The sequence below is a fragment of the Erithacus rubecula genome (assembly GCF_903797595.1).
Source record: "Erithacus rubecula genome assembly, chromosome: 3".
NCBI lineage: Eukaryota > Metazoa > Chordata > Aves > Passeriformes > Muscicapidae > Erithacus > Erithacus rubecula.
This window is the reverse complement of record NC_136689.1, coordinates 126,060,631-126,088,584: the sequence shown is the minus strand read 5'-3', so window position 1 is coordinate 126,088,584 and position 27,954 is coordinate 126,060,631. Positions and strand designations below refer to the sequence as shown.

At 40.2% G+C, this 27,954-nt stretch overlaps 3 protein-coding genes across 4 annotated transcripts in view; 2 read left to right on the top strand and 1 right to left on the bottom strand.

Moving 5' to 3' along the window:
- PTDSS1 (phosphatidylserine synthase 1) overlaps positions 1–6,224 on the bottom strand; it is a 29,264-nt gene extending 23,040 nt beyond the window's left edge. For both annotated transcript variants that reach the window (XM_079300971.1, XM_079300972.1), the window contains exons 1-2: positions 5,931–6,224; positions 710–801 (exon numbers count right to left, since the gene is read on the bottom strand). In XM_079300971.1, the coding sequence (XP_079157097.1) occupies positions 710–801; positions 5,931–6,109 (271 nt within the window). In that variant the 5' untranslated portion in view covers positions 6,110–6,224. The remainder of the gene's footprint in view (positions 1–709; positions 802–5,930) is intronic.
- An 82-nt stretch (positions 6,225–6,306) lies between these two features.
- Positions 6,307–20,443, top strand: MTERF3 (mitochondrial transcription termination factor 3). The gene is made up of 8 exons (XM_079300974.1): positions 6,307–6,437; positions 6,864–7,161; positions 9,343–9,495; positions 10,462–10,651; positions 13,616–13,763; positions 14,968–15,039; positions 17,786–17,947; positions 20,186–20,443. The coding sequence occupies exons 2-8, from the start codon at positions 6,885–6,887 to the stop codon at positions 20,378–20,380; spliced, it is 1,197 nt and encodes a 398-aa protein (XP_079157100.1). The 5' UTR covers positions 6,307–6,437; positions 6,864–6,884; the 3' UTR covers positions 20,381–20,443.
- Positions 20,444–22,681: 2,238 nt separating this feature from the next.
- On the top strand, positions 22,682–27,309 carry UQCRB (ubiquinol-cytochrome c reductase binding protein). The gene is made up of 4 exons (XM_079300976.1): positions 22,682–22,768; positions 23,974–24,045; positions 25,733–25,899; positions 27,071–27,309. Exons 1-4 carry the CDS (start codon positions 22,750–22,752, stop codon positions 27,146–27,148), a joined length of 336 nt encoding a protein of 111 aa, XP_079157102.1. The 5' UTR covers positions 22,682–22,749; the 3' UTR covers positions 27,149–27,309.
- The last annotated feature ends 645 nt before the right edge of the window (positions 27,310–27,954 follow it).

The following is a 27,954-nucleotide window of genomic DNA, read 5'->3' as shown; positions in this document are numbered from 1 at the left end:
GGCAAAACACATTCCAACTCTGCAGTACAAAGCTGCCCTGAACATGGATCACCATTTTTTCCTGAACACTGCAAATCATGAAACAGTTTAGAATCATGATTTCGCTGTCAGCAATAAGTAAAAATTAAAAATCCAAAAGAGACAAACCAGGTAGAAGCAGTTCTTCCACAGAATTAAGTGACACATAAATGTTCTTACATTTTTACATTTTCTGCTCCTCACACAACTACCAAAACTTTTGTCCAACTTTTACTTCAACAGACCAACTGTGGTTTTACACTGTCAATGCAACTTGAACCATTCTGTCTACCTTTGGGTAAGGTGTTGTGTCTGAGAATTTTTAGAATTACACTTCTGTTGAAACATATTGAGGCAAAGTCCTACTAAATATAATTTAAGGTTCTGTTAGCATCATTACTTAATCTGAGCTGCAACAGCACATTTGCAAATAGGACACTGATTTTGAGAACTTGAATTCCTTGTTAAATACAGACTATAAATAACAAGCTATAAATAACACTTATCTCTGCTCAGTATGACTATAACCCATTTTTAGACCATTCCTTAATACAAAATAATTCAAATGAGTAAAGAAAAAATACACTGAAAATTGGTATTTAAGTCAAAGTCGAAGTACATAGAGTGGCAATAAAGAGAAATTCACATTTAAGAAACATTAAGTTAACATTAAGGTATAAACCTTACTCACCATTAGGAAAAGCTAGTACACTGATGATTAGAAAGAAGAAAATCACAGAGAGGATACCCCTCCAAATATTATCCTCTGGTACAGAATCATCCCTAAAGAGACAGACAACAAAGTATTAAAGTACCCGATAAGGATGAAGTCAAAAGGCTCTCAAGATATATTATTTAAATAAAGAATACACAGAAATTAAATATAAGAAATATGCATGCTTATTGTATAACAAGATAGTAATTGCACTGAATGATTTTCACACTACACTTCTGGGTGTCCCTTTCTCACAAGAGGGTTAAATATTTCATAAACACATGCAAGCCATTAGCATTGTTAGGAGTATAGAAGTAATGATCAAATTTAACACAAGGTGAAAAAAAACTTCCTGCTTTAATGCTTATAGAAACATCATCAAATTACTTTTACACATCCACTTTTACTTTCATACTTAAACTAAAATCTCTGGAAGCCTGGATGCAATTCCTAGGTTTCCCTCTGCTGTGTTGGTGCTACTTGCAATACCCTTCACTTCCCTTTGCCCATCCCCAACACCAAATGCCTGAGATGAGGGCAGAAATAACTATTGCAATCAGTCTTTAGAAATAATTAATGTACAGTTTAAATCTGTAACAGAGGCATAGCACAACTTTAATGACCCAAGGAAAAATATCAATGTGCTTTTAGATCTATTAAGCCAAAGCTCTGAATATAGTATCATGCATTATTTGTGCTACTGTTGCATTATAGCCAGAAGAGAGACTTAAAAATTCAGTTTGTAATGCCAAGGCAAATTTGACAGAGCCCTTTCTTTTCAGGAAGAAATAGAATATGGTAGCAAGATTAACAAAATAACCCTCACCTAACTTTTCTAAACAGCAGACAGCTTCTGGGATACTTCAGTAATACAAACAAACTTCAGACTACCATAGTATGAACGGTGAATATTTCATAATGTATCACCCACTACAACTAAAATCCAAGTTTTCTACCTGGGTATTCTTCATGTATTTAGGATCAGTTTATTCATTTAAGTATATTTCTTTATTTATTTACAACACAATAGCAAAAGAATTCCCAGCAAAATTTAAAGGTATAAAGCTCTTCCTGGCACAGCATCTGTCCCATTTCCAGATGGTTCAGTAAAGAATCCATGACAGCATAAATACTCTACACATGAGATACTTGTTGCAGTTATAAAATATTTCTTACTTAACCAAATTATTTTCCTTTTCCCCAAAACTGAACCTTAACAGCTCCACAGCAGGAGGCATTTAAATGTGAGGCATTTAAGCACTGTGTTAGTTTAAAAGTACAGAAGGAAAAAGTGCATTAAACATGAATGGTTTCTCTGCAGGCCTTAGAGACTCCCCACAGTATTTTTTTAAAACCAGCTGAGCTTTACCAGCCATTTTCCTGCTGCACAGACTGACACATACCAGCTATAAACTCCAAGTGCCAGATCTGAACTCTGGCTCCCTTGGCAATCCCAAGACCTTATGCTAGCCAGGACACTTCCTAGCCAGAGCCTCTGCCTCTGATGGCTCAGACAGTAAAACCACATCCCTCTTGTAACACATGCAAATAACATGCAGGAACATGCTGCATGGCTGCCACTTAGAGGATGAATTTTTTTTTTTTTTTTTTTTTTTTTAAGATAGAACAAATAATTGCAGTCACATCACATAAATTCATCATGGCCAAAGAAGTGGAATACATTGAGATCACATCACTTAATTGCTGTGCCGGGTGGGATGAAAGGTCCTCATCTTTGCATATCAGGATTCTGAGTACTCCTCAGCTTCAGGAAAGCTCTCCTAGTCATGTTGCCACCACTTCCCCCCAAAATCAACAAAGATGTACGCTTATTTTGGCTTGCAGATGCATTTCACAAAGGACAGACATCGAATCTTCTTGCCAGAAGCAGGTAAGAGCTGGTGGGAGCAAGAAACTTGCTGCTGTACACTAGCTGATATAAGAATTATAGTGTTTACCTGGAAGAACTATTTTGGAGAATGCCAAAGGGAAAGATGCAATCACAACAAGCAGCAATTGGGAAAATGTGCTAAATCATCTCCTCACTTAGCCCCAGAAATGTTGACTCTGATTTTGAAATACAAGCATTCATGCAGCAAAACCAAGGTTTCTAATGTTTATGTGGGAGGACAGATGAAAATTCCCTCTTTTTTAACCCACTTTACAAGGGTATTTTCAATTCTGTGGCTTTTTAGAGAAGAAATTTAAAAAAAAAAATAACAAAGTGAATAATAACTGCATAATCTTTATCTCTCTTCTGTTCTTCTCCAGAGAACTAGATTACAAAACTGACAACTACTGAGTTGCTACACTAAAAAAAAAAAAAAAAAAAAAAAAAAAATTAAAAATAAATGGGATACTCAATTGAGGAAAAAACAGAAAATAGCTAGGACACTAAACTTGGAATGTGGGAGAGGGAGGAAAAGAATCTTCCAGAAACTCAACCAAACCTAAATACATAATAATCCAGTTTAATCAAGCCCATTAATCAAGGGACATGTAGACAAAAAGCCCTATACCCTCACAGGTCTTACTCCTGCTTCCACAAACCCCTGCAGCTTCATACCAGAAGCCACTAGTCTGTCACCCTTCCCAGTCCTATTGTTGTGTCCCACAAAATATCCCCTCCAGGACTGACTCCTGCTAGTTGCCTCTGGGCTCAGAGAGGGCTGCACACCTCTATCTAGGGTGGAAGAGGACAGGGAAAGCTAGAGCCACTCCACACCTCTGCCCCAAGGCACAGGAGGGAAGCAGAGGAGCCTATGTCTGGCTCATTCAGCAGGAAACAACTAAGGAAGCTGCAGCCATTGTCAGAAGCACTAGAAGGATGTGCATTAAAGAACAGAATACCCTCTACTCCCCACTTTAACACAGAAAAATTAAACACACGTTTCTTTTTCTGGATTATTATTACTATTATCATCATACCTGAAGATTACTGCTATCTGAAGTTCAGTGTCACCCTTATCTGTCAGTTCACAGACAGTAGCAGCTGATCTCAGTGATCCTAAGGAGGACTTCATGTTATGTATTGCTTGCTACACACAAGGGAAAAGCATTTTCTAAGACCCTCCACATAGTTCTGCCACAAAACAATTTCAGAAGAGACAAGAAAGACTTTAAGGAACACAGAATTTCCTCTGTCTATGGTGAAGTTACTGAAAAAATGTTACTTCACAACATCAGCATGAATCTATCATAGAAAATCCCCCACTCAACAAACTGACCAGGAGAGCTACGGAACAACTGACAGCACAGGGGAAGCAGAGAATCACTTGAGACACCTTATAGGGAAGTCTATAGTGCATTGGGCCCAGGAAGTGGGGAAAATGAACATAAACATCACTTTATTGCATGAGTCAGTGTAGACTCAATGCAATAAGTTGATAGAAAGGAGCACAGACTGTAAAAGCATGTGGGAAAGCATCTCCTCTTCCCCAGTTTCTCAAAGAGTGTATATGGTTTGGATAGTGTCCCAAATGAGGCCCAGAGGCAGCATTCTGATATCACTCAGGAGATCTACAAAACTCCTACAAGAGCTGAAAATAGCAGGAGGAGAGGGGAGAAAGTAAAATCAGAGTACCTTCCACAACCAGAGAAGAGGAGAAATAGAGAACAAGAGTTAAAGAGAGGTCAACTGGCATTTAAAGACAGGAAGTGAGGCAGAGAGGGAAGACGATGAAACTGAAGAAGTCAGTGAGAAAGACAGCAAAACAAATGGAAAGACAAACCAGCAATCCTCTTGAAAAAATGCAAACAAACACCCCAGAAGTGAAGCAATTTTATTTGGGCCTAGAAGACTCCAAAGTGCTGAAATTGCTTCTTAGCTCATCCTCTTGAAAGACTTCATGGCAAAATTCCTTCCCCAAAGGTGAGCAATCAGTTCCATTAATCCTCCAGAATGACATTGTAATGAGAATCTTAGTGACTCAGAAGTTTGACCTAAATTAGCCCTTCAGGGAGAAAAGTGATCAGGCAAGGGGATGAGGAGCACTTGTAGCAAAGGTCTGTAATTAAACATTGTAGCAGAGCACAGAAATATGTCTCTGATTTTGGAGTTAAAAAGGGATCCAAGTAGAACAAAGGATGTGCTCACTAAAACTATCTCCCTTGGGGCCATGCACATGTTGAAACAAGAAAAGGCTCACCTCAGACAATCTGCAGTTACATTATTTTACTTTTCCTTATGCTCCTGTCTCAACTCAAGCCAGGATTGGCCACTATTTCACAGCTGATAAAAACTATACATTGGAATCTTGGAATAAAACAAGGTTAACACATTGAACTGTGTATCAGGCTTAGCGACAAATAATAATTTACCTACATCACATGGAGAATTGTCATGAATTAATGTTTTAAAGTCACTTCCAAGGGGGAGATTCACCACCATCAGAGTTTAAGCCACAAGACCACTGAAGTCCAATGCCACACAAGTTTAAATGAGCCTAAAACACACTGCACTACCCAGCTAAAACCTCTCAGGACTCACTGCCTACAGACTACACTATTTAGACTACGGGAGGATTATGGAATAATCATCAGATCCAGTAGGAGGCAATAAAAAGTAGGCACAACTTCAAAAAAAATGCAGGACACCCGTCACACACTGCTCTACCCTTTGTGTTCAAGTGAGGCTCCCCAATAACCTGTCCATTCCTAGCAGTATCGCCATGAACGACTGCAGGGGTGATGCCCACAGAGCCCTTCCCGTGCTGTGCAGATGTGGCTAAACCCACCCGCGCCAGAGGCTGCGCCAGCGCGGGGACAGCAGCCATGCACCCGCAGCCACTGCCCGCCCGGGAACCATCCACAGCAGCGATGCCACTGCGGGCTGCTCGACAGCCCAGCAAAGCCCTTCTTTGGCAACTCCTTGAAACACGCGTTTTAGTAGAGCCTTTAGCAGAGATCCTCAAAACGATTAACAAGTTCCCAGGAAAGGCGGTGAGGATGTAACCGCTCTGGGAAGAAGGGGCGGATGCCCGCTGTCGAGCACGGGCCTGCCGAGCAGAGGGCGCCGGGCGGTGCAGCACCCGCCGAGGGAGGGCTGCGCAGGGACGGAACGGAACGGCATGGCCCGGCATGGCCCGGCTCCTGCTCCCCAGAGCCCAGCACCGACCCTCCCCACTCCCCGCCCCGGAGCCCCCGGAGCTGCCGGCACCCAGGGGCGGGGCTGCGGCTCCCCGCCGCGGCCGCGCACCTGGTGAAGGCGAAGGCCATGAGGCTGAGGATGGTGAAGCTGAGGAGAGTGATGGTGTGCGGGCGGTAGAAGAACTCCAGCGTGATGTCCTCCACCTGCTGCTCGTTGATCATGCGGAAGTGCAGGCGGTAGTTTACGTCGTCCTTGCTCAGGGTCCGGCTCCCCACGCACGACGCCATCTCGGCCCCTCTCTGCGCGGCTGTGGTTGCGCGGGGCGGCGCGGCCCGCACCAGCCCGGCCGCCCGCGCCGCGTCCCGCCGAGCGCAGCCGAGCGGGGCAGCGCCGCGCCCGCCGCGCCGAGGGGCGGAGCTCGGCCCGCCGCGCCCACCAGGCGAGGGAGGGAGCAACGCAGCGCGGCAAGGGGGTCGGCGGGGCCACAGCGCCGCTTTCGAACACGCGGAGAGAAGAACACCGCTGCCTGCTTCCCCCCTCGTTTGGTCCCGAGTGGTCCGGCCCGGGCCGGGCCGCGGAGCGGGGCGCACACGTGGGCCGCGCCGTGCGGCGCAGGTGAGGCGCCGGTGGGTCCCGCTGCGTCTCGCTGCTCCCGGGCCAGGCGCCGCTGCCCCTTCTCCCGCAGGCTGCAGGCGGCGGCTGCCGGCGTGGGGAGCCCTGCGAGGGGAGGGTGGCGAGCGCGGCCCAGTCCAACCTCCCCGCCCTGCGGCTTTGCGCGGAGGGCCCCGTCCCCCTGGGAGGGCTCAGGTCCTGGCTGGGCTTTCCCCGTGCTCCCAAGGGAACGGCTGTCGTACAGGGCGGGCCGTGGCCTTCAGATCCGTTCCGATTTCCTCATCTCCTCCGTCTGTCGCGCGTTTAAAGCCTTAAGGCAGCTAGGTGGTGCTTTGTGGCGAGGCACTGCTGTAACGCCCAGGGCATTCACCTCCCGGCTCCAGGCGAGCAGGCAGCGCCGGTGTCACCGCGCACCCTTTTCTCCCGTAGGATGCCGTGCTGAGCTGGGTGATGGCGCTGTGGGCCCGGCCCGTCTCCCGCTGGCGCTGCCTGCTGACCGCGGCCCGTGCTGATGTTGGCCGGGCCGCGGCTGTGCCGCCCGCCGCCAGGGGGCTGGTTCCGTGCGCGCCGCAGGCCCGCAGGCGGCTGGCTGCGGGAGGCCGCTCCCCGCCCGGCAGCGCCGCGGCTGCCTCCTTATCTTCTCCCGAAAGTAACTTGCCTTCGGTACGACAGGAACGAGCAAAAGTAGAAACGCTACCTGATCTGAATGCAAAAATACTGGACGAAGGTAAGAGGCTTTAAGGGATAGCGTTTCTCCTGAATCTTCAAATTATGTTTTCAGTACGCTGCGGCTTAACCCCAGCTGGGTTCTCCTTTCTTTGCCTTGTTTGCCTAAAATATGTATCTGGATTCCCCGACTTCCACGTCTTATTAGTTCCGTAGTTAATTCAGATATTTACGGTCAATACAGTATGCAAAGAATATCCTTAAAGTCAGATAAAGGTATAATGTTTTGGGTAGGAATGTAAGTGTAACGGAGCTGCCATTTGAAGGAGTTTTCATAACCCTACCTGCATCTGCTGAGCGTTTGCCTTTCCCTCACAGATGTGGTGGTACAAACTAAAGGGTTTATATATATATATATTTTTTTTTAATTAACTTTTTATTTTGGGGAGGGGGGGCTTATTTTCTTTATTTGAGCGAGACTGAGCAATTCCACGCCTGAAGCGTTTGAGGGATCAGGGATGAGCGACAGGAGGCAGTAGTGTGAAGCATCCTTAAGCACTGCCCTGATGAGAAATGCTTGCCCAAATGTCTCCTGGGGACAGGAGATAAATACAACGGCGCCTTGGTGTTGTTGCCCTGAGGAAATGTACTCGCTTTTTTCCCCTCCCTACTTTTATATTTAACCGAGGATTGTAATGCTTCCACCCTTTCTAATTACTTTGAGTATGCTGAGGAAACTTGCTCTGAATCAGCCTTGTATGTTCAGATTCTGCTTTGAGCCCAGCCAACCTGGATTGTACAGAGTGTATTATCTGAAGTATCTCAGAGCTGCAATGGAGATCTGTGTGTGTAGCTGGTTCTGAAACAGTGCTGCACCAAAATAAGGGCTAGCCAGTGGCTATGTGGCTGCAGCTGTGATGCAATTTATCCACAGGACAGATTTTTATCTGCCAGCAGGCTGACTGGAAATGTGTGTGTACATAGCATTTTGCCCAGGTGATAGTCCACATAATGGAATAAACATAATTGATAATTTTGGGGGGTTTTGGTAGCTTCAAGTATGATTTCCAATAGGAATTATAAAGATCTTAAACAGGCAATAAAAGACATGCATGCATCTGGAATGGACTTTATTGTATACTGGTTTGGTTCTCAACAAGTTAAAAAAGACACTTGATATTCCTATAGATTCCTAGAGAGTTCCTGTTCAATGTAAATATTGCTGAAAGCATTTTACTGTGCTTTTGTTTCTGAGGGTGAGAGAAAAAGACAAGACCTTCAACAGCTATCAAGCTGGTCTGTGCAACTCTTCCTGGAGCACTAGGCACATCCTAATTGCTTTGGAATCTGTCGTAGTTGAGTTCTGGTGTGCCTTTGTTTCTTGACATGGGAAAGGGTTACCCTGGTCTCTAGGAAACCATTATACACAGGTATAGAGCACAGAAAAGCCCTTTCTGAAGAGTTTATAGTCAGGGCATCTGATCAGTAATCAAAGTGATGATTGACATGGATGCTAGCAGCTAGCCTGCAAACAGTAATCTTAATCTTGCTACTCTGAGCTCCTGTCAGTGGAAAAATAGTCCTATTTAGAGAATTTATTTTTAAAAGACTTGGAGTTCTCTGTTTTGGAACACTTAAGGAAAAATAAGAATAATTATGTTCCCTTTGAAACCTTAGTGAGTAGGAAATTCTTCCTTTTGCTATTAGAGATAGTGGCACTCCCCTGCCTTTCTGTAATGGATAAGACATAATAGCTTGGCTGGAACTGGCTATGAAATACATTGGAAGTTAAAACAGTTGCATTTCCAGTGTCATGTTCAGGAGAGCCACAAAACAGTGGGCTTGCCAGGTTATGAAAAATAATCTTTGCAGTAGCCTTTTATCTGGCTGTGATCAGGCAAGAATGCATTTGTGAGGACATGAATGATCCTTTTCCAGAGGGTGATGTGATCTGTTGTCTGCAGTGGTCTAGGCAACAGGCTGAAGGCAGGCTTGCTGGGTACTACTCTCAGATTTGGCCATATGAGTAAAAGTTGATGGGCAGTGACCAGGAAATGGAACAGAGGCAAAAACTAGGAACAGGATCTATGTTTTTGTATTTTCAAATAATAGATTGGCTGTTTATCACATGACACAGTGTTCTTGCATTTTGACGAGGTTCTTAAGAGATCTGTATATCATTTGGTAGGGGTAGCTTTGTTTTTCACAAAGTGCATTTGAGTCTTCTATATTTTTTTCTTAGACTGGGATGACATCCCACCTTCATCTGCTTTGGAAGTGATCTCTGAGGAAGAAGCTGTACAGATCATTGCAGAGCCACTTGTTCCCCTTCAGTCTTCCACGCTCCGAGATTATGTTGATCACTCAGAAACCCTTGAGAAACTTGTTCAACTAGGTATGTGTGATTTTGTTTGTGTGGTCTGCCTATGGCAGGAACTTTGGAGTTCCTGTGATTTGTGCTTTGGTCTTACTGGTTACCTTGTAAACTTGAAAATGGAAACAGTGACCAATGGTAGAAAGCTGCAGAATGTTATCTGGGGTAAATGGACAAAAAGAGGGGACTCTGTCACTAGCAATGCCATACCACTGGGAAACGAAGCTGGCTGGTGTTACTCCCTTGGTGCTGTGGGTTTTAGAAGGAGGCATCTCCCCCAGCTTCAGGAGGTGGGGATCTCTGTGTAAATTAATTGGTCTTTCTTCTTTGGGCTGGTCAAGGACACTTTAATTTGCTGCAAAATTTGTAGCTCTCCATCCTTGGAAGGAAGGAAAGAGAATGACTGCTATGCATAATCTTAGGAGTGAGGCACACTGGAGAGGCTAGAGGGAAGGGATTGACAAGAACCTTCCTTCTCATCAAAAAAACACTTGGACTAGAGAGATACCTGAGTTCAAGCTTCCTTGTTGCCCAAATGTGCAAGGAAGACTATGGGGAGGTTGGAGAAATAAATATTTGAGAGTGGGAATCTGTCCCCACATAGTAAGAAATTGCCATGCATGAGTCAGTATACAAAGTCAGTTCACTACAAAATTATCCTCTTCCCTTTTATAACAGATTTGGAAATTTCATACACACATACTTCTATGCAACAAGAGCAAGTCTCTAAATGTGGCATGTGCAGGATTCACTGCAAATATCTTCCTTCAAAAAATAAACTCAGCAAAAGTTTCAAAATGACTGCTTATTTTATCTGGAGCATTTCCACAATATACAAGGTGTTGTATCCTTGCTGTGTTGAGTAATTAAAGTATGCAAAATCAGTACAAAAATGAAGTAGTTCTATACATTCCAACATTTGTGAAACATTTACAGATAGCAGGGTCTGTGTTTAATTAAAACAGTTTCTAATTTTCTTTGTTTTAGGAGTTGACTTATCCCAAGTGGAGAAACGTCATAAGGCAGGTCAGCTCTTACTGACCTTGGACTTTGAAAAAAATGTAAAAAAAATACTTCTGTTTCTTAAGGATGTGGGTCTCGAAGACAATCAACTAGGACCATTCTTGACCAAAAATCCATACATCCTTGGTGAAGATTTGGAAGCTTTAGAAACCAGGTAAGCCTTTCAACTAGTAGTAGGGTGTTAAGCCCCTTGGCTTGGAGATCTGGTTTCTCAGTTGGTTTAATCTTGTCTGAGGGAACCTCTGCTGCCTCCTTTCAGTCTCTGGCTCTATGTTCTTGTGCCTCCCCATCTGTTGACACTAACATGTGATGGTATCATAAGTCAGCCTTCATACACCTGAAAACTGTCTATTAACAAATTTTACTGCCCATCCCAGTCTCTCTGCCACAGAGGAAGCAGTTTGCCATCTTGGGCCACTTGCTTTACTTGTATCAGCTTTCTTTCCAAAATGACATCCCTGAGGCTTTACATAGATTTGTAGAACAATATTAAACTCTTCAGTCACAATTTGAAACCTTGTGAATTCTGCAGTCAAAGAAGCAGACCAGATCTCTTCTTGACATCTAATAGCAGCAGGAGGTTTTGGTGACATTTTTGTCCTGCTGTCCAGCTGAAATTCAACACTACAATGAACTAATCTGTGTGTGTTTGTTCACATTTGTATGGACCTAAACTGTTCTTCATTCCTTAAAATGAACTTTTTTTGTAATATTATTCTTAGTTCAATAGTTTTTTTTCAGAACAATTCATGTGTATACATGTGCATGTTTATTTAACTCAAAACTTCCCAGTACTCCAGAGAAGAAAGTCTGTCTTCTCAGCTCTTGCATGTAGTAGGATTTCTGTCTGAAACAGAAATCTCAAAATACAGATATTTAGAAATAGGCACATAAGTATACTCTTGTCTAACATAGACCTAACTTCCTTCCCCTATTCTTCTGATCTCATGTTCAATAAGTGGCCTTTCATTAACAATATCTAAAAAAATACTCTGTCACTTTCCAGCAGAAGTTTTGAGTCTAGATATCAGAGCATATTGCTTATATTTTTCTGAAGAGAGGTTTGGAGGGTTTTTTGTGATAAATATTCTAACTCTTCCATGAAGTCAGACTTTCTTTTCAGTGACACTGCTGTGGCACTGGCTGGTTAGTAAAATAGGGGCTAAACAGAGCAATCTGATTTATTCTTAATTTTCTGCAGTATGATTATTCTGTAAGTTTTACACTGGTGAATGATTTCCTGCAGGCTTTAAAGTAAGTGTACTATACAGGCTGTGAAGTGAGTGTGTCTCAGCTGTCTTCTGAAAGCTGAGTATCACCTTTGCATAAACAGTTCGGTGCAGATGGACGTGGTATTGGTTACATCACTCTGGAATGTTTTATTGCTATGGATTCCATGTTGCCAGGAAACAAAACACAAATTTCAATAGGTTTGGCATTTGACTTCAGATAAACACTGTAAAAGTCAAAACATTCCATAATTCCTAACAATTTTGACAGTTGCAAATCAGTGTCTGTACTGCAGCTGCACCAGATGCTTTGTTTTATGCTGGTGTTAATGATGACTTAAAACTGTTAACATGCTACATAGAACTGCTGAGCCCTGTAGCAGAACAAGGGCTAACCTTGGTGCCAGTACTCACAGATGTATCTCAAACTTTGGCCAGGTTGGATAGTTTCTTTTAATATACTAGTTTCTAGAGTCAGGTTACTTCATTCTTGCCATCCCTCCTCCTTTTAAGTTTCTTTCCTTTCCAGGAAGAAATGCTTCAGGTGTGAATCTTAATGACTTGTTAACAGAAAACAAGTGGAGTCAGGAGAGCCAGAAGATTTGATTGTTGATCTGCTCATTTAGCTGTTTCTGGGATTCTTGGAAGCTGTGCCAGTTCCATTGTCATTGTCTGGAGCCTGGGGTATCTTTGTTGGGATGTCTGCTCAGTTAGGAATTGATGCTCTAAAGTTTGTTCTTATATCTTCTACCTGGGAGTTTTTGGCTCGTGATAATTTAATTGCTGAGGATTTTTTGAAAGAGGGAATTTGTAGCGACTGGAAAGTAATTTTTTTTTTTTCTCTCCAGAAAATGTGTTTTAACAAAGAGCCCATTTTTTGCTGAACATCTTCTTCTGCAGAATATTCTGCAACCCATTTAGTATCTTAATTACTACCAGATAAACCAATTCTTGTATACTCTAAGTTGATTTGACTACAAATACTTCTCATATTGCAATTATTCTCATCTATAACCAGAGGAAGCCTCTCCAAATTGTAGTTTAGTTGTTTAGTACATGGTAGTATATGAATCAGTTGTGTCTCTTTACTTTGTGTGCTGTATTTGCCCTCTTCATGCTTTTTTTTTCTGGGAGTTATGGTAATCATCTACTGCAAGTGGTACTTGAAATAGGATTTCACTTTCACTGAAATCAACAAAGTTTGGAAAAAGTTTTGACTTGGAAAGAAAGCAAGCAAGCAGGCTCTGTTAAATATCAAAACTTTAGTTAACTCCTCTTGCTTTCTGTCGACCAGATACATGTTACTTATTTGTTAGACCAGTGACTGAAAGTAGGGACCTATTTACAGCCAACGTAACTTCAGCTGATGTAGAGGTGTCTTTTTTGACAATATCTTAACACACAGCATCATTGTATGATAATTTCTATTCCAATGCTATTGGCAAAACAGGAATGCATGAGGTACAGGACTCTGTTCTTTCAGCAGTAGAAATGGAATTCATTAAAATAGCAAAAGGCTGTATATATCTTCTTGTCCATACCCTATGATGATCTATTAATGTGTTTGCAATCTAGGAGACAGACTGGTAGTTAAGTGTAGGTTAACATAGTTATCTGCTTAAGTACAGCTGGAAGGAATTAAAATCTGTCTTCAGTATTGACATTCTGCTCTGAGGTTTATTTTACTTCTAATTAATTGGAAGGGAGGGTATTTTGCTTTTACGATAACTGCAGATTTCACCCTAATTATTTTTGGCAGGGTTGCATGTTAATGCTAGAACATCTGTCCATTTATAAGATATCACTGAGGAATTTAAGTAATCACTGAATAAATGCAGGCAATAAAATTTTCATCACTGGATTTTATTTTGTTTTTGTTCTCTTTCTAGAGTGGCTTACCTAAAATCAAAAAAATTTGGTCAGTCAGAAATTGCTCAGATCGTCTCAAGAGCTCCATATTTGCTGTTGTTTTCAGTGGAAAGACTGGACAACAGACTGGGTTTCTTCAAAAATGAACTTGGTCTCAGTGTAAAAAAGGTAAAGACTGAAGTCTTCAGGTATTTTGTTTGTGACACATATAAGGTCTTGCAATATGAAAACTCCAAGTGTTTGGAGGCTATCAAGAAGCTTTGTGTTATCAGTCATGTCACTAAAGGGTTACAGGAGGGTAACACGGTTTTAATTCTCTATGGAATTGATATGGACACCTAATATTAAAAGGACCTGAGGAACAGTTTCTGAAGATGAGCTGCTGCTACAGGTTACTATCAAATAAGCATGTGTATGTCCAGTTTATTACTTCAGGTGGGCCAGAGGACTGAATTAATTACTGAAACAGCAAGCAGCTGGTTTAACTTCTAGAAAATTATTTGGTGCTCTTCATCTCTTTAAGATACTTAAATCATCATTTAAAAAATAGTCTAATCTGTGAATATTGTATAAAGATAAATGCCAAATCATATGCTCAGCTCAGCAAGAGTGACCTCTGGGTTTTCCCATGAGTGCATAGCAGGCATTCAGGACCAGGCTTTGGGACCTTCAGGGCAGGGGGTAGCTGGGCTTGCCTGGCGTGAGAGGACAGTTAGTTGTGTCCTGCAGTAGGTGGGGATTGCAATAAATGCCAAATTCCAAGTGGAATCTTCTATTAGCTGAATAATCATAGCTGCTACAGTGCCCTGTTGCTGGCCTTTCCATGTTTGAGGTGAGAGGTCCCTTTAGGAAAGGGTTTAGTCACTACCTTGTACTAGTCACTACCTTGTAATCCAGGGTGGATTACAAGTCATCAGACACTTCAAGGAATGTGGAAAAATTTCTTGTAGTGCTGTTACACTGTGGTCTAACCAGATTCTGAAGTCAGCTCCACTTCCACTGAAAAATCCTTTTATAGCCTCCATTGGGTAATGTGTTGTTTATTTTTTTTCTAAAAGATGGGAAGAAACAGTTTAAGGGCTGAGAGAAATTGGGCACTTAAGCATACTTTCACCTTTTGATGTATGCTTTTACTCCCTCTTCCAGTCTGCTTTACAATTGTATTATTTTTTGTTTTCCAAAAGAACATATTTGAGTAATGTTGTGCATCTTAATATACTGCTGCTTCATGCAAATTCACTTTTGTTGTAGAGATAAAATGAAATACAAAGTGAAAAAAAAAAAGTTTTATATAAGATCTTTCTTTCACAGACAAATTTGCAAAGAAGCCTTCAGTAAAACTCTTCAATTTATGTGTCTGTTCTGATTGTAGACAAAGGATCTGGTGATTCGTCTTCCAAGGCTACTGACTGGCAAATTAGAGCCTGTAAAAGAAAATCTTCAGGTAAGCTTATGAATAGATAATAAAAGTATATTGTATATCCATATAGTTTAAGAGTTGTCAGAAGATAAAATTCCTGTAGAGGATTGTGTACATAAATAATTTAATGAAATAATTTTAGTGGTAAAATTTTAGTAGTAATCATTTTAGTATATAAAATAACTGTTAAACAATGTATTTTATTCTATAGCATTCAAGCTTACCCAATACATGGAGAATTATTATTTTTCTGTCTTCTGCTCTGATGTAGTGTCTTCCTGCCAGAAGCTGCTTTATGATTATATAAATGGTTGCCCATTTTTTTTAATTAGTAGAAAAATACTCAGTCTTCCCCCCCCCCACCTCGCTTAATTATTATGGTTTTTTTGCTAACTTGGATAGGCCATAAGTATTTAGGAGCAAGAAATGTGCAGTTGATTATTTTTCTCCAGTTAGGTAACTAGCCTGCCAAAATGTGCATTTGACACCTATTGTGTGATACCAGATGGTCGTTATTAACAACTGTTGGGTAAATAACTTCACACCCCTGGGGATTCCTTTCCCTTTTGAAAATGTAACTGTGTATTGGTTTAATTACTGTGCTGCAAAGCCATCGAGGCCAAACAGCATGATGTAGTGTAACAATTTGTGAAATTCCATTATCCTATAACAAATAACTATGAATCAAAATGTATAATTTTCAGACTCGCTGCTCTAAAAACTATTAAACTCTAGAAATCTTGCAATCTGAAATATGTGTGTGGTAAGGGAGGAGAGTGGAAAGTAGCAGATTGTTCTAATTAATAGTGCTTTCTTTTTAACACACATTGTTTCCACAGGCTAGGGAGCCATTATTACAATGAATTATAATGTGCTTTTAAGATCTTCAGTTCTATGTGACTATATCTTGTTTATCTACCAAGAAATACAGCATAGCACCTCTATTTTTAAAATGAGAGAGAGAGAGGGAAAGACAGGAAGGATTTTTAGGACCTCACTGTTGGAATCGACTACTTCTTAAAAGCTGAAGCTTTTCAGGAGGTTGGATTCAGAATCTCTATGTCCTAAACTGGTGGTGGGAGGACAGTACTTGGAAAGTGAAATCATGTACCAGCAGTTCAGAAGCGATCAGGTTGTATCCCTCATTGTAAATAGACTGTTATTTAGAAACAAGTACAGTAGCTGATAGTGGCTGTCATAAGATACCAGTTGTGGACTAAATGTGCTGAAGGATAGCTTAGTCCATCCTCTGAGGGTTTCATCAAGCACAATTAGAGATTCACTTTCAGGCTAAAACCTTGCTTTAACACTGCCTATTGTGAGAATAGTACATACTTTGTGGAGTATTGCTGAGGCTTACATAGTAAGGATATTAGCATGTGTGGCCTAGAGAGTTATTGAATATTAAATATGTTTGCTCCAGACTGAGTGCAGTCAAAGCAACTTAGATTTTAGCTCACCAGTCATGTTGAGGGAGCTGTTCCATGTCACAGAGTAGAAGAGAAAAGCTCAAGATTTGTGCCACAATACCTCTACAGCTTTATATCTGCAGTGATTTAACATGGGGTTTTAACTCCAGTAGTGTATCTTGATGCAGGAAATTACTCCTGCCAACTCAGGTTCATGGAAGATGTGCAAAAACTTCATACTTGAATGCTGTCTTAGCTGATTGGTATTTTGTGTGGTGCACAAATATTTATAAAGCAGGAAAGTTAAAATGAGGAGTTGAAAGATCTGATTATAGATTGCCTCCAGAAACAGTTCCCTGTAAGGAATTGGAAATCCTAAAGTAAATTCAAAACCCAGATTCTAAGCCCTTCCCTTTATATTTGACAAGCACCTCTGGAAAGGAGTTGCAGTCTTGGCACATCTAACTGGGCAAACAAAAACACCACCTTCTTGCCAATTGAAGTACCTTAGTTTGATATGAAAGTCTGGTTATGTTAACTGGCAAGCACACCCACTTCATGACTGAAAACAAGCTGCTTGTAAGTGTCACTGGAGGATAGAAGAAATGACTGAGTTAACAGACACTCTTGTATGCTGAATTCTTTCTCAACAACTCAATGAATTGCTTGCCATTCTGCACTTTGGGAGGAGTGCTCATGATTTTATTGAAAAAATGTGTTGTGTTTTCCTTTTGGGAAATTATAATTGAAGTCAAGGCAGTCTCTGAAAAAGACATCTTACTTTAGATTTTATTGAATTGTAGAATAAATTGAATACACCACATATTCTACACATCTCTTTTTTTAGGTTCAGCAGTCTTAAGTTGAAGACTAAGAAAGTATACTCCCTATTATAAAAATGTCACTTGTATACATTAGCAAAAGAGGTAACACATTAGCGAAATTAGGTGTTTGCTGTTCTGTGTTTTACAGAGTTCAACAGCTCCACAGTAAGAAAGTCTTGACAGCTTGGTATTGATAATGATAAAGGACTCCTAGGGGAGAATTTTTATGCCTGTAACTGCCATGCATATGGAGACATGTTTTTTTTTGTTCATATCTCAGACAAGCTGAAAGATGCATAACATTCACAGAAGTCATCTTTATTTTGGGGATATTCTATAACCAAATTACACTTTAATCTAGAATGATAAATAATTTGCATTGTCTGACTTGAGAAGAACTGAAGTGGCAGATATTTTTGTGGTTTGCATTCTTGTTGATGTGTGCAAAAGGATAGAAGAATTTTGCATTAGTTTATTTCAGTGGCACATTAAAGTTTGCTGTGTCTGACTTGTGAAAATAAAACTGCTCTTTTTCAGGTTTGTCAAATTGAACTTGGTTTTCAACGTAATGAAATTCAACAAATAGTGTATAAAACTCCCAAGATTTTAACTGCAAGTAAAAAGAGACTCAAACAGACATTTGACTACTTACACAACATAATGGGCATTCCCCACCACATGCTTACTCGCTTTCCTCAGGTGAGCTGTTAATCTGGGAATAAATTGTAGATACTCTTGTCACAGCCACTTCACTAATGTGCTGAAGGTGGAGCCTTGCTTTATGCAGAACATAAGTGAATTCTTCAGCTAGCCTGTGGTGTTTAATTGGGATAACTTTTATTAGCAATCAGAAACTATTGGAATTTCAGTGTGGAACTACACCTTTTTTTCCCTTAGCAAATGTGACATCACTACCCACAGTTTTGTGAATTTTAAGGTTTTCAGCAGAGATAGTTATGCTCATCTCTCCTGTATTCATGCAAGAGATTACTGCCTATTTAGAGATTTACTTGTCCTGAAATCTTACCTAAGAGACACAAGAGAAAGATTATGCAGAAAATCTGTTAATTAGATAATATTATATATATAAATATAAACATTTTTCTCAGGTTTGTCTACTTAACAAATAAGCTTTAGAAATTTTAGGATCTGAAAATAGTGTAAAGGTTAGAGAAGTTCTGTTCATTAGGCAATCAGGTTCTCATTGGTCTTCTTATTGTTGCAGCAATTGCTAAAATACCACGGGATTGAAAATAGATTGGTTTCCTGATTACTATTCTGGGGTTTTGTTCTACCTTCTCATTACTGCTATTTCCTCACAAATTAAAAGCTGAAAGTGTTAGTCACTTCATTCAATGCTTACATGCAGTTGCAGTATCTTTTTACAAGGTAAAAATGAAAGCACAAATTACAGCTTCTGAATGGCAGTAATTTTCTTTCTAAAGCAAGTCTAGTAGAGAATCTAAGTGGCTAGAAAGCTGATATTGCATGGGGGAATAAAACCACATCTCAGGATTTTGATTTTCTGCTATTTAGTATACCTTAACAAGGATGCTTGCTCTAATGCTCATCTGTGTCACTTTGCCTTCCTTGGTCTGTAAGCAACCACAAGTTTTGCTCACTTCTTCTCAGTACTCTTACTGTTGGTTTTATGGTGGTTTACCTCATTATTTTTCTTCCCTTTGTTTAGTAGGGTAAGTGGAGAGTTTCCTCTATTCCTTGTTCTTGGCACAGTCTCTCCCTCTCTTTCCTGTTCTTCCCTTTCACCCTCCAAAACTGTGAGTTCCAGGATACAGGTAGTACACATCAGTCTATATATGGTTGGGCCTTTAACTTCTGCAGACATAAATGCATATTTATCTCCATCTGTACTCACTTCTATCCTGAATAACAGTAATGTTGAAAATAGGAAGTATACAGGATTTGTTTTTTTGGTCAAATTCTCTCTGATGTTACAGCTGCTTTAATAACCAATCTTTCTGTCAACTGTCTCCATAAATGGTGTTTAAATGTTTGTTTATTTGTTTGTTTTTCTCTTGTGTACTTTCTCTTAAAATTCAAGGAAGGCAGAGAGGAACAGTAGTTTTGTTTTTCCCTCCTTGTTCAAATTAGTTTGCATCCTCATGGAATTCTTCTTCCATCACTGGAGTCTCTTTTTTAGGAAAATCTCTGCTTCCTGTAGTATTAACATCTTCATTATCTCCTCTATAGCATCTCTCTCTATTCAGTTGTACTGCTCAGGAATGAACTTAGAACTTTGCTTTTATGACTTAACTGTGCATCTCCCCCACTAACCTCTCTTTTTAAATGTTCTGATGATTTCTTTTGTGTTTCCCCTACCACTGTCCTCATCTTTGACTGTCTAGATTTTTTTTTTTTTTTTTTTGTGGCAGGTATCTTCAAAGGTATGCATTGCTGTGCAGAGGATAAATGGTGGTTTTGAACCACCACATGTGCCTTGTGGCCATTGAATGGTGACAGGAGTCACATCTGCTCACCTCTGCCCTTGCCACTGTGCCAGCTTGTTGGTTGCATTATGCCATGTGGTCACCATTTCTTCCTTGCAACAGAGGTCATTTGAATCTGTCTGATGCTACAGGGAAAGTGCTCCTTGTTGCTGAATACTTCCACTTTCTTGGCTGTGATTGCACAAAAGTAATATAATTGTTATATAGAAACAACTCTCAAGTGCATTAGGTTTTTTGATCACTCCCTGTTTTCTGTTGTGTGCATTGTATTGAAGCATTTTTTTAGAGTTTAGATAGTTTATTTATAAATGTAACCTACCAGGTGTTTGACATAAATGAAAGGAAAATAAGCATATGATTTATTTGCTTCCTAAATCTTCAGTTTGTCTAAAAAAGGCTCTTATTTTCGATGCCTTAATGTCTGAAATTTAGACAACCTAAAAAAATTGTTCCCTTTTTTCTTTCTTAGGTTTTCAACTCAAAGCTATTACGAATCAGAGAGAGGCATATGTTTCTTGCATTCTTGGGAAGAGCCCAGTATGACCCAGCACAGCCCAGCTACATCTCTCTGGATCAGCTGGTATCCTTGCCTGATGAGGTGTTTTGTACAGAGATTGCCAAAGCCTCTATGCAGGACTTTGAAAATTTCTTAAAAACACTTTAATTAGTAGCACATGTAAAAAAATTATAGAATTAAGTTGCAAAATAAACATACTTTATAAAGCTACTTCCCTTTAAGGTGTCTTAACTTTTTATTTACTGGTTTAAGAAGTCATTGTTTATGAAGTGTGTAGTACTTAAAGGCTCACAGTAATAATTATAGTAACTTTAAAATGTATTTCAGAAGGATGGAGCCAGTATGTCAATTGCTACTAATGCAAGCCTTGTAATTAATCACTAACTTAATTCAGAGTGGATTATGCAGCACATTAACAGAAAGGTAAATTCAAATTCTTCAGTTTTTCTTTTGATAGTGGCAGAATTTTGGGAGATTGGAAAACTGGCTAGTGTCTTATTCCCTGTCTTGCCCTCTGTTGTCTTTTCCTTTCACCCTCTTCCCCAAAAGTTAGAATAGCAAGATACTGTGGTAATAAAGTAGTATTGTGTTTACCTGCTTGAGCTAATGTTATTATTTTCTTTGTATGGTAGAAAGAATCACACCATTAATATGTGAAGCTCCTCATATAGAAAGGCATTCTTTCAATAGGTTACAAAGGTGTTTTCTTGTGCAGCTAGCTGCTGAAATTAGTACCCTAAAAGCTGGTTAGAAATGTTAAAAAACCCCCAAAATTCAGCAAACTTAATTTAGGCAAATTGTGAAAAGAAAATAAAGCTGTTATTGTTCCTGAAATCTAGAACTTTTAGTTACTTTTGTCTTTCTCATTTTCAGTTCTTTCCCCCCAATACTAATGAGATTTGTATGGCTTTAATATACAAGTAACCATATGAAAAGAAGCTGTAATATGTATTAAAGTGATAGAGTTGGTCAGCTGTAAAAACTGAAGTAAATGCTGATATTGGACATCATGGGAATACTGAAAATATTTAATCTTATCATAAACCGAAGCACATTAATATGGAATTATCAAATGCTTCACAGTGTATTGGGAAAAACTAAAAAGCTGCCTAAATCCACATGCAAAGTGTCTGATAGAGTTTAGAAGTTTCCCTTACTTCATTAAAAGCAGTTCAAGAAATCTGAAACCAGATGTTTTAATTTGGATTTAAGCTTATTTAATGAAAAATCCTCAATGTTCTAAAACCTCATCGTTGAACCTAAAAATAGCAATTTTATGCACACAGCAAAATAAAATTCAAAAGTTTAAATTATATTAATAGGTGAGAAATAAAGTAGGGTTAAAAATATTTAAAGAATGAGAATAGTAGTGATCTCTGGATTATTACTTTGGATAAATTCTTATTTATCCAAATCAAGATGTTGAAAAATGAATGCTTGAAACATACTGAAAAACCAAATTCATTGTCTGCAATATATATCTGAGATTATATCTTTTGTCTTTTTTCTCATGTTTCTTGTTCCATTGGCCTGGAACAATTGCTTGAAATATACTCTATTAAATAGACTTTTCTTGGTGGAAATGCATAACAAATTTCATGGTGGCTGAAATGTGATGGCTAAGCACTTTCTCCCATTTCCTCCTGTTAAATAAAAGTATCCAAGTCCATTATGCTTACTTGGATTTCTGACGGTATTAAAAGCTAATAACAAACTGTAATCTTCAAACAGTCTTGTAAAAAAAATGTTTATAGTAAAAGTGTTACTATATTTTTTGAGAGTTAACTTTTGCAGATTTGCTCCACTATCCTTATTACTATGTATTACCATATGACAAGCCATTGTAGCAGAAACTGTATTACAGAGTATAAAAAAAGTGTATCTTTTGAATGTCTCAAACTTTGAGCTTTAAATTCCTTTAATATTTTTAAATGTAGAAATTACTGCTGCGAGAGCTCAGCCAATTTCTTTGAAATGTTAAGTGCACAAGCTTCTGCCGAAATAGTTTCCCCGAACCGCGATGAAGAGTGAAAGCAAAACATTTATTTAATGGGAGTGCTAAAATCGAAAGGGAGAAAGCACCGAACAACTTTTTGAGGATGATGACAAAAAGCTCGTCGCTTTACGATTAAAAAAAAAAAAAAAAAAAAAAAAAAAAATCTGCGTTGCCTACTTCGTGTCTCTGGGCTGCCCCGACCTCCGCGTTTTATTTCTTTCAAAGCGCAGTGGTCGCTTCCTGAAGGGATGGCTGGGCAGATGCAGCGATCTGTGCCTCCGAACGCAGAGCCGCTCGGCTGGGGCTGCGGTACCTGAGCACAGACAGGTTTGTGCCTTTTGCCGTGAGTGTTTGGTGTTTGCTTATCGCGCTTTATAAAACTGATTTTTATTTTATTAATGTTTCCAGCGGCCAGCCATACCCGCCCCCCGCAGTGCGCATGCGCGGCGCGGCAGCGGCGGGTACGCCCCGCCCCGTCCCGCACGCTACCCAGGAGCCCGCGCGCCGCGCCGAGGTCAAGATGGCGGCCAAGGCGACTGGTGAGGCGGCGGGGGCGCTGAGGGGCGGCGGGTCCGGGTTTGACTCTGTCCCGTCCTTGTCTCCCACCCGCCTGCGGCGCTGGGCTCGCCCCCTGCGCTGGGCAGCGAGGCGGGCCGTGACGGGGAGAGGGGGAGCCGGGGAGCCGGTGTGTACCGTGTGCCCTTGACGGGGACAGCGAGTGCCGGTTCAGCAGTCGCCGGGCGAGGCTCCTCGCCGGCCCTCCCGTGGCAGCGAAGGGAGCCTGGCTGCGATAGCTGAGCTGTCTGGGCGGGGAGAGTGCTCGGGGACACTGGAGGAAGCCTTGGGCTGCTCCTGAGGCGCCTCGGGGATTGCTGTCCTGCGCTCAGTTGGTCTAAGGTTATTCCTTGTCTGGCCCCAAAGGACGAAGGAGTAAATTAGTAACCTGCTGAGATTTTGCACTAATGACCTCCTTAGTGGTGTTTTGGGGGTGACATGGTAAGACAGATGGTTTAGTTATAAGTCGCATGAAACAGCTCGCCCACACTGCGTTGTCCGTGTTGTGACGTTCGTGACCTTTTGACCCCTTATTGAAGTACTTGATTACGTCTAAAAGCATCTCTTCCATCCCAAACCACATTTAAAGGAAGGTGGACATGCTGTATGTGGTGTGGAGGTTTGGGGTTTTGTCTGATGGATTTGCTTGGTTGGTTTTTTTTTGAGGTTTTAGTGTGGGTTTCATGGTTGACTTAGGCAGCTCCTCGAAAAAGGAATAGCATTCAAGAATCTGGAGAGGAGAGCAGAAGGTTAACAGCATAATAATAATGCTGGGCTTGAAGTCATGTAGTAAAAGCCAAGGAGCTTAGATATATTATTGGAAAAGTCTGGTGATTTTGCTTTATGCACACACTATGGGTTTGGCTCATGTAAGTGTTACGGAACTTAAGAGTTTTGTTGCTGTCTTTGATGAGGAATTGGTAGCATTTTTCCAAGTCTTATAGTAGCCCAATATTAAAATTTAGTGAAATGAGTTGAACTTTTGTATGTAATGAGCATTCCTTCTACCTGCTCAGTGTCAGCTATGGGATACTGAGAAGTAGAGGCCGAGTCATATTTGGTCAAATTCAGACTTGATGCAGTGTTACATTACTGCATGTGTTGGAGGCCAGCAAATATTTGTCTACTGCCAGTAATGTATGAATGTTGAATTTTACCTTGCTGTGCAACTGATGCTGGTCACCTTCAGTTTCAGGAGGTGGTCGCCTGTTAGACAGGATCCGCAAGTGGTATTACAATGCAGCTGGGTTCAACAAACTTGGTAAGTGGTTTCATTGAGTTTTAAGAACTGAAAATGTAACACTTCTCAAACTAGTTATGTTTCATAGCTGGCATAAGTATTTTTGATCAAAATTGGCTACCACTTCTGTGGTGAAAAGGGTTGGCAATAGCTTCTGCTATTTCTGTTATTTCTGTGTTTGCTCATGTTCCAGTCAATTAACTTACAGCAGCTATGGCCAAGCTGAGGCAGTTGAAAAAACTTTTACAAAGCAGTCCTGAAAACTCAATTATTTACATTTCCCCACTGAGTCACTTTCATTGGCCAGTGTCTTCTAACTCAGACTGCCCTTGAAGCTGGAGAGGTTCCCACTGATAGTAGTCAGCCTATCTGTAATACTCATGCAGAGTATCCAAAGTGCAGAAAAGATTGTGGTTATTCTGCCCTTTGTGTCACTGTAACTTCAGCTGGCATCACTCTGGCCTGCACAGTGGAGGAATAGGTGCCAAAACAGGGCTTCCCTAAGGAGAAGAGGGGCCTTAATGGTGTTTTCTGCAGTTTATTCAGAGTTGTTACCAAGTTTGTTTCAGCCATTTAGATGGCAGAGCAGTTATTGGATTACAAGAATCTGAATATTCAGATGCTGCAATTTATTTCTCCCCACAATACAATCAAATCTCTTAAAGGAAGTTAACTTACCTGCCCTGGGGAAGTTAGAAAAAAATTACAAGAAAACTGTAACAGAGTAAGTGTATCTCCTTCCTCCAGAGATGCAGTGATTAATTCCTCTTTGATAATGCCTGTCTACTGAAATTATTATTTCTTCTGCTTCTCTGAAAATGCAAGTAAAAAATTAGAGAAGCACCAAATTTAATAAAGTGATTAAACTAGCAGCAGTGCTCCCCATGCCTTTGAAAGAAATTGCAAAACTGAATTTAAGAATATGAGACTCAAAAGAAATTTTTGTTTTATTGAGATGCTACTGCCAAATCAGTCACCTGAGATGAAATTCTTTAACCACAAGTCAGTAGGTGTGTTGTAGTAATCATCTTGAAATTGGCTCCAGAAGTAATATTTTGTCCCATTTTGTTCGCATTGAACCTCACAGAAAGGTTGGTTGACTTTTCAAGAATCCTTTGTTTCACAGAAGGTGTGGGAGTGCTCTTAGTTCTGAGGAGACTGGGTGTTTCTCCCCGATTTAACTTCTGGTTTGGAACTCATGCACCAATATAGTGCTTCAGGTTTCTGTAGCTTCATATAGTCAGCAGAGATCTGGTCATTATGAACAGGGCACTTTAGAGAAAAATTCTTCAGTACTTCAGGAGTCTCATCTGTGGCTGACTGACTCTAATGGATTCAGAGCTCTCAAAAACCCTTTACCTGGACAATCATCTTAAACAGAGATGTAAAATAGATGCACATAAGTTCGCCCCTTAGATCCAGAGAAGTTTTTGTTCTGCATGCGTATATTCTCATGAAACATTGAATTAAATACCCATTTCCTTATTCTTCTTTAAGAAAAGAAATTAAAAAGGTAAATAGAGTCTGTGAAAGTCAGCATGCATTTAGGATTGCATGTTCTCTGTGAGCAATTAGTGGCTCTCCTGGATTGGTTTGGCTTTTCTTCATAATTTTGTGCTGGAAGTGTTTTGCCCATGGTACACATGTCAGTCCTAGATCTTACAGAGGAACATTTCTTCAGTGATGCTGTAAATTCTTCTCGGTACAGGGTTAATGCGAGATGATACATTGCATGAAGATGATGATGTAAAAGAAGCGTTGAAGAGACTTCCAGAACATGTGTACAATGAAAGAGTATTTCGCATAAAGCGAGCACTGGACTTAAGCTTGAAACATCAGATCCTTCCAAAGGACCAGTGGGTGAAGTATGAAGAGGTACGTGCATGGAATGTTTCCAAGGTGCAGGATTCAAATGGCACTGCTAGGACTGGTGGTTGGGGTTTTCATTCTCTGAGGAGACACATGTTTACATGTTCTTTATAGTGAGTAAATGAGTATCTCATGAAATACCTCTGGAAAACACTTCTGATTGCAATTTAAAAATATGTTTTTCAGTAAGAATTGTAAAATTTTTCTCAAGATGACAAAAGCTTAAGCTGCTGCTCAGAATCACAGCATGTTGTTTGTGTTCAGACATAATATTTCTTGTAAGCTGTCAGAGAAAGAAATACAGCATAAATAGCTTTGGAATTCTTGAAGGTCTTTTCTGATAAATTTATTAATCTTGGAGAAAATCTTGAGCCTAAGGTTTTTTTCATGAAGATGCCAAGGAAAAAGAATTTGAAGGGAAGTCATGCATTAAAATAAGTGTCATCTTGTAATTAAAAGAAAAACAGCTGCGCTTTCCTAATCAGATGTAACTAAATTGTATTTTTTTAGTGGTGAATTGATTCACTGACTTTGCATCATTGTCCACGTTAGCTTTCTCCTGATTCCCTGGCAGAGAGGAATTTTATTGTTAAACTTTTTACTGTAGGAGAGTATGAAGATATTAATGCATCTCTGAATAAGCAGAGGCTGTTTCTTGTGGTCTCATAGGTCATGTTTAGGTAATTTTTGCATTAAATAATTGGTTACATATTTCCTCAAGCAGCAGTTTGGTTGTAAGTGTTAAATATGGTTGGGTGTTCTATCAAATACAAGCTTACAGTGATGGTTAGAAGTTAAGTTCAAAATGAGATTATCTGGAGTATTACTGTTGGACTTTGAACTAATTAAAGCAGATCTGGTGCATTTGGATATCTGCCAAAACCCCCACTGTTTCTAAAGGCTTAGCTGGAAGCATCACTTTGCCTGTTAATGTTGATGAGACATTAGGAATTAGTGATTTCTGCAGTAGAGAACTTGTCATTGCAGACTTGGCAGATAGAGTTTACCTTTCCAGGGTAAGTAAGGCTGGATTTATTTTTCTGATTGTTTTTTTTCTTGATATGTTGGTGTTTAGTTTAGTCCTCCCAAACCTGGGAGGAATGAGAAGCAAATAGTCTGTAGGAATGACTTGAGATGTTTCTGGACCTTGCTGTAAGTTTATTTTCTTCTTTTTCAGGATCACCATTATCTTGAACCATACCTAAAAGAAGTAATCCGTGAAAGGCATGAAAGGGAAGCATGGAACAAGAAGTAACTATTGAACTACTTCATGCAAATATCCAGATATTTCTGATATTTTTAAGCATTTGGTTGTAGAAGTCCATAGGGAGGCAATTGTGAGGCTGAGGAATACTGTTTCAGCTTGTTCATTGAGTCTGATCATCCAACTAAAATAAACATGTCAAACTATAAAAATCTTGGAAGAGTTCTTTCTAAATGTTAACAAGCTAATGTTCAGATCTTTCCTGTGAGCATATACATTACACATTAGCTTAGTGGTATGCAGTCTTCATTCCAGCTTTTGATTCTTTTCATCATACAGCTGTTTTCTGCAGTTGTAGAATTGGGTAAGAAATATTCAAGGCTGTTGGTGCTAGTTGCTCTGTAAATTAAAAAGGATTTGGTATTCAGTCATCACTTGTCACTGCAGACAGCAATACTGAACCAGTGTTTGATGTTACAATGGTATTATGAGACAGCAGAATGTAATAGTCTGTGTGCCCAAGCAGATACATACTGTAAAAATTGAAAATATAAATTATTCCTTAATCATAAGATAGGAAATGTTTCACTAGCTTTTTTTACCATGTACATTGTTAAGCCTTAAAAACTGTTTTCATGTAAACTGTAATGACTCTCACTTCAGCTCTTTGAGACTTTTTATTATTTTAAAGAGTAAAAAAAAAAAAGTGGTATTCTGTTCTTTAAACAACATAGCACCTAACATAGTTAACTTCTCATGGTTATTTTTCACCACCTGAAGCATGCTCTGGTTTTTAGTGATTGGTATCCAGAAAATACTGGCTCTTGCTGGCTGAAAACCTGGAGTTTAGCCTTCCA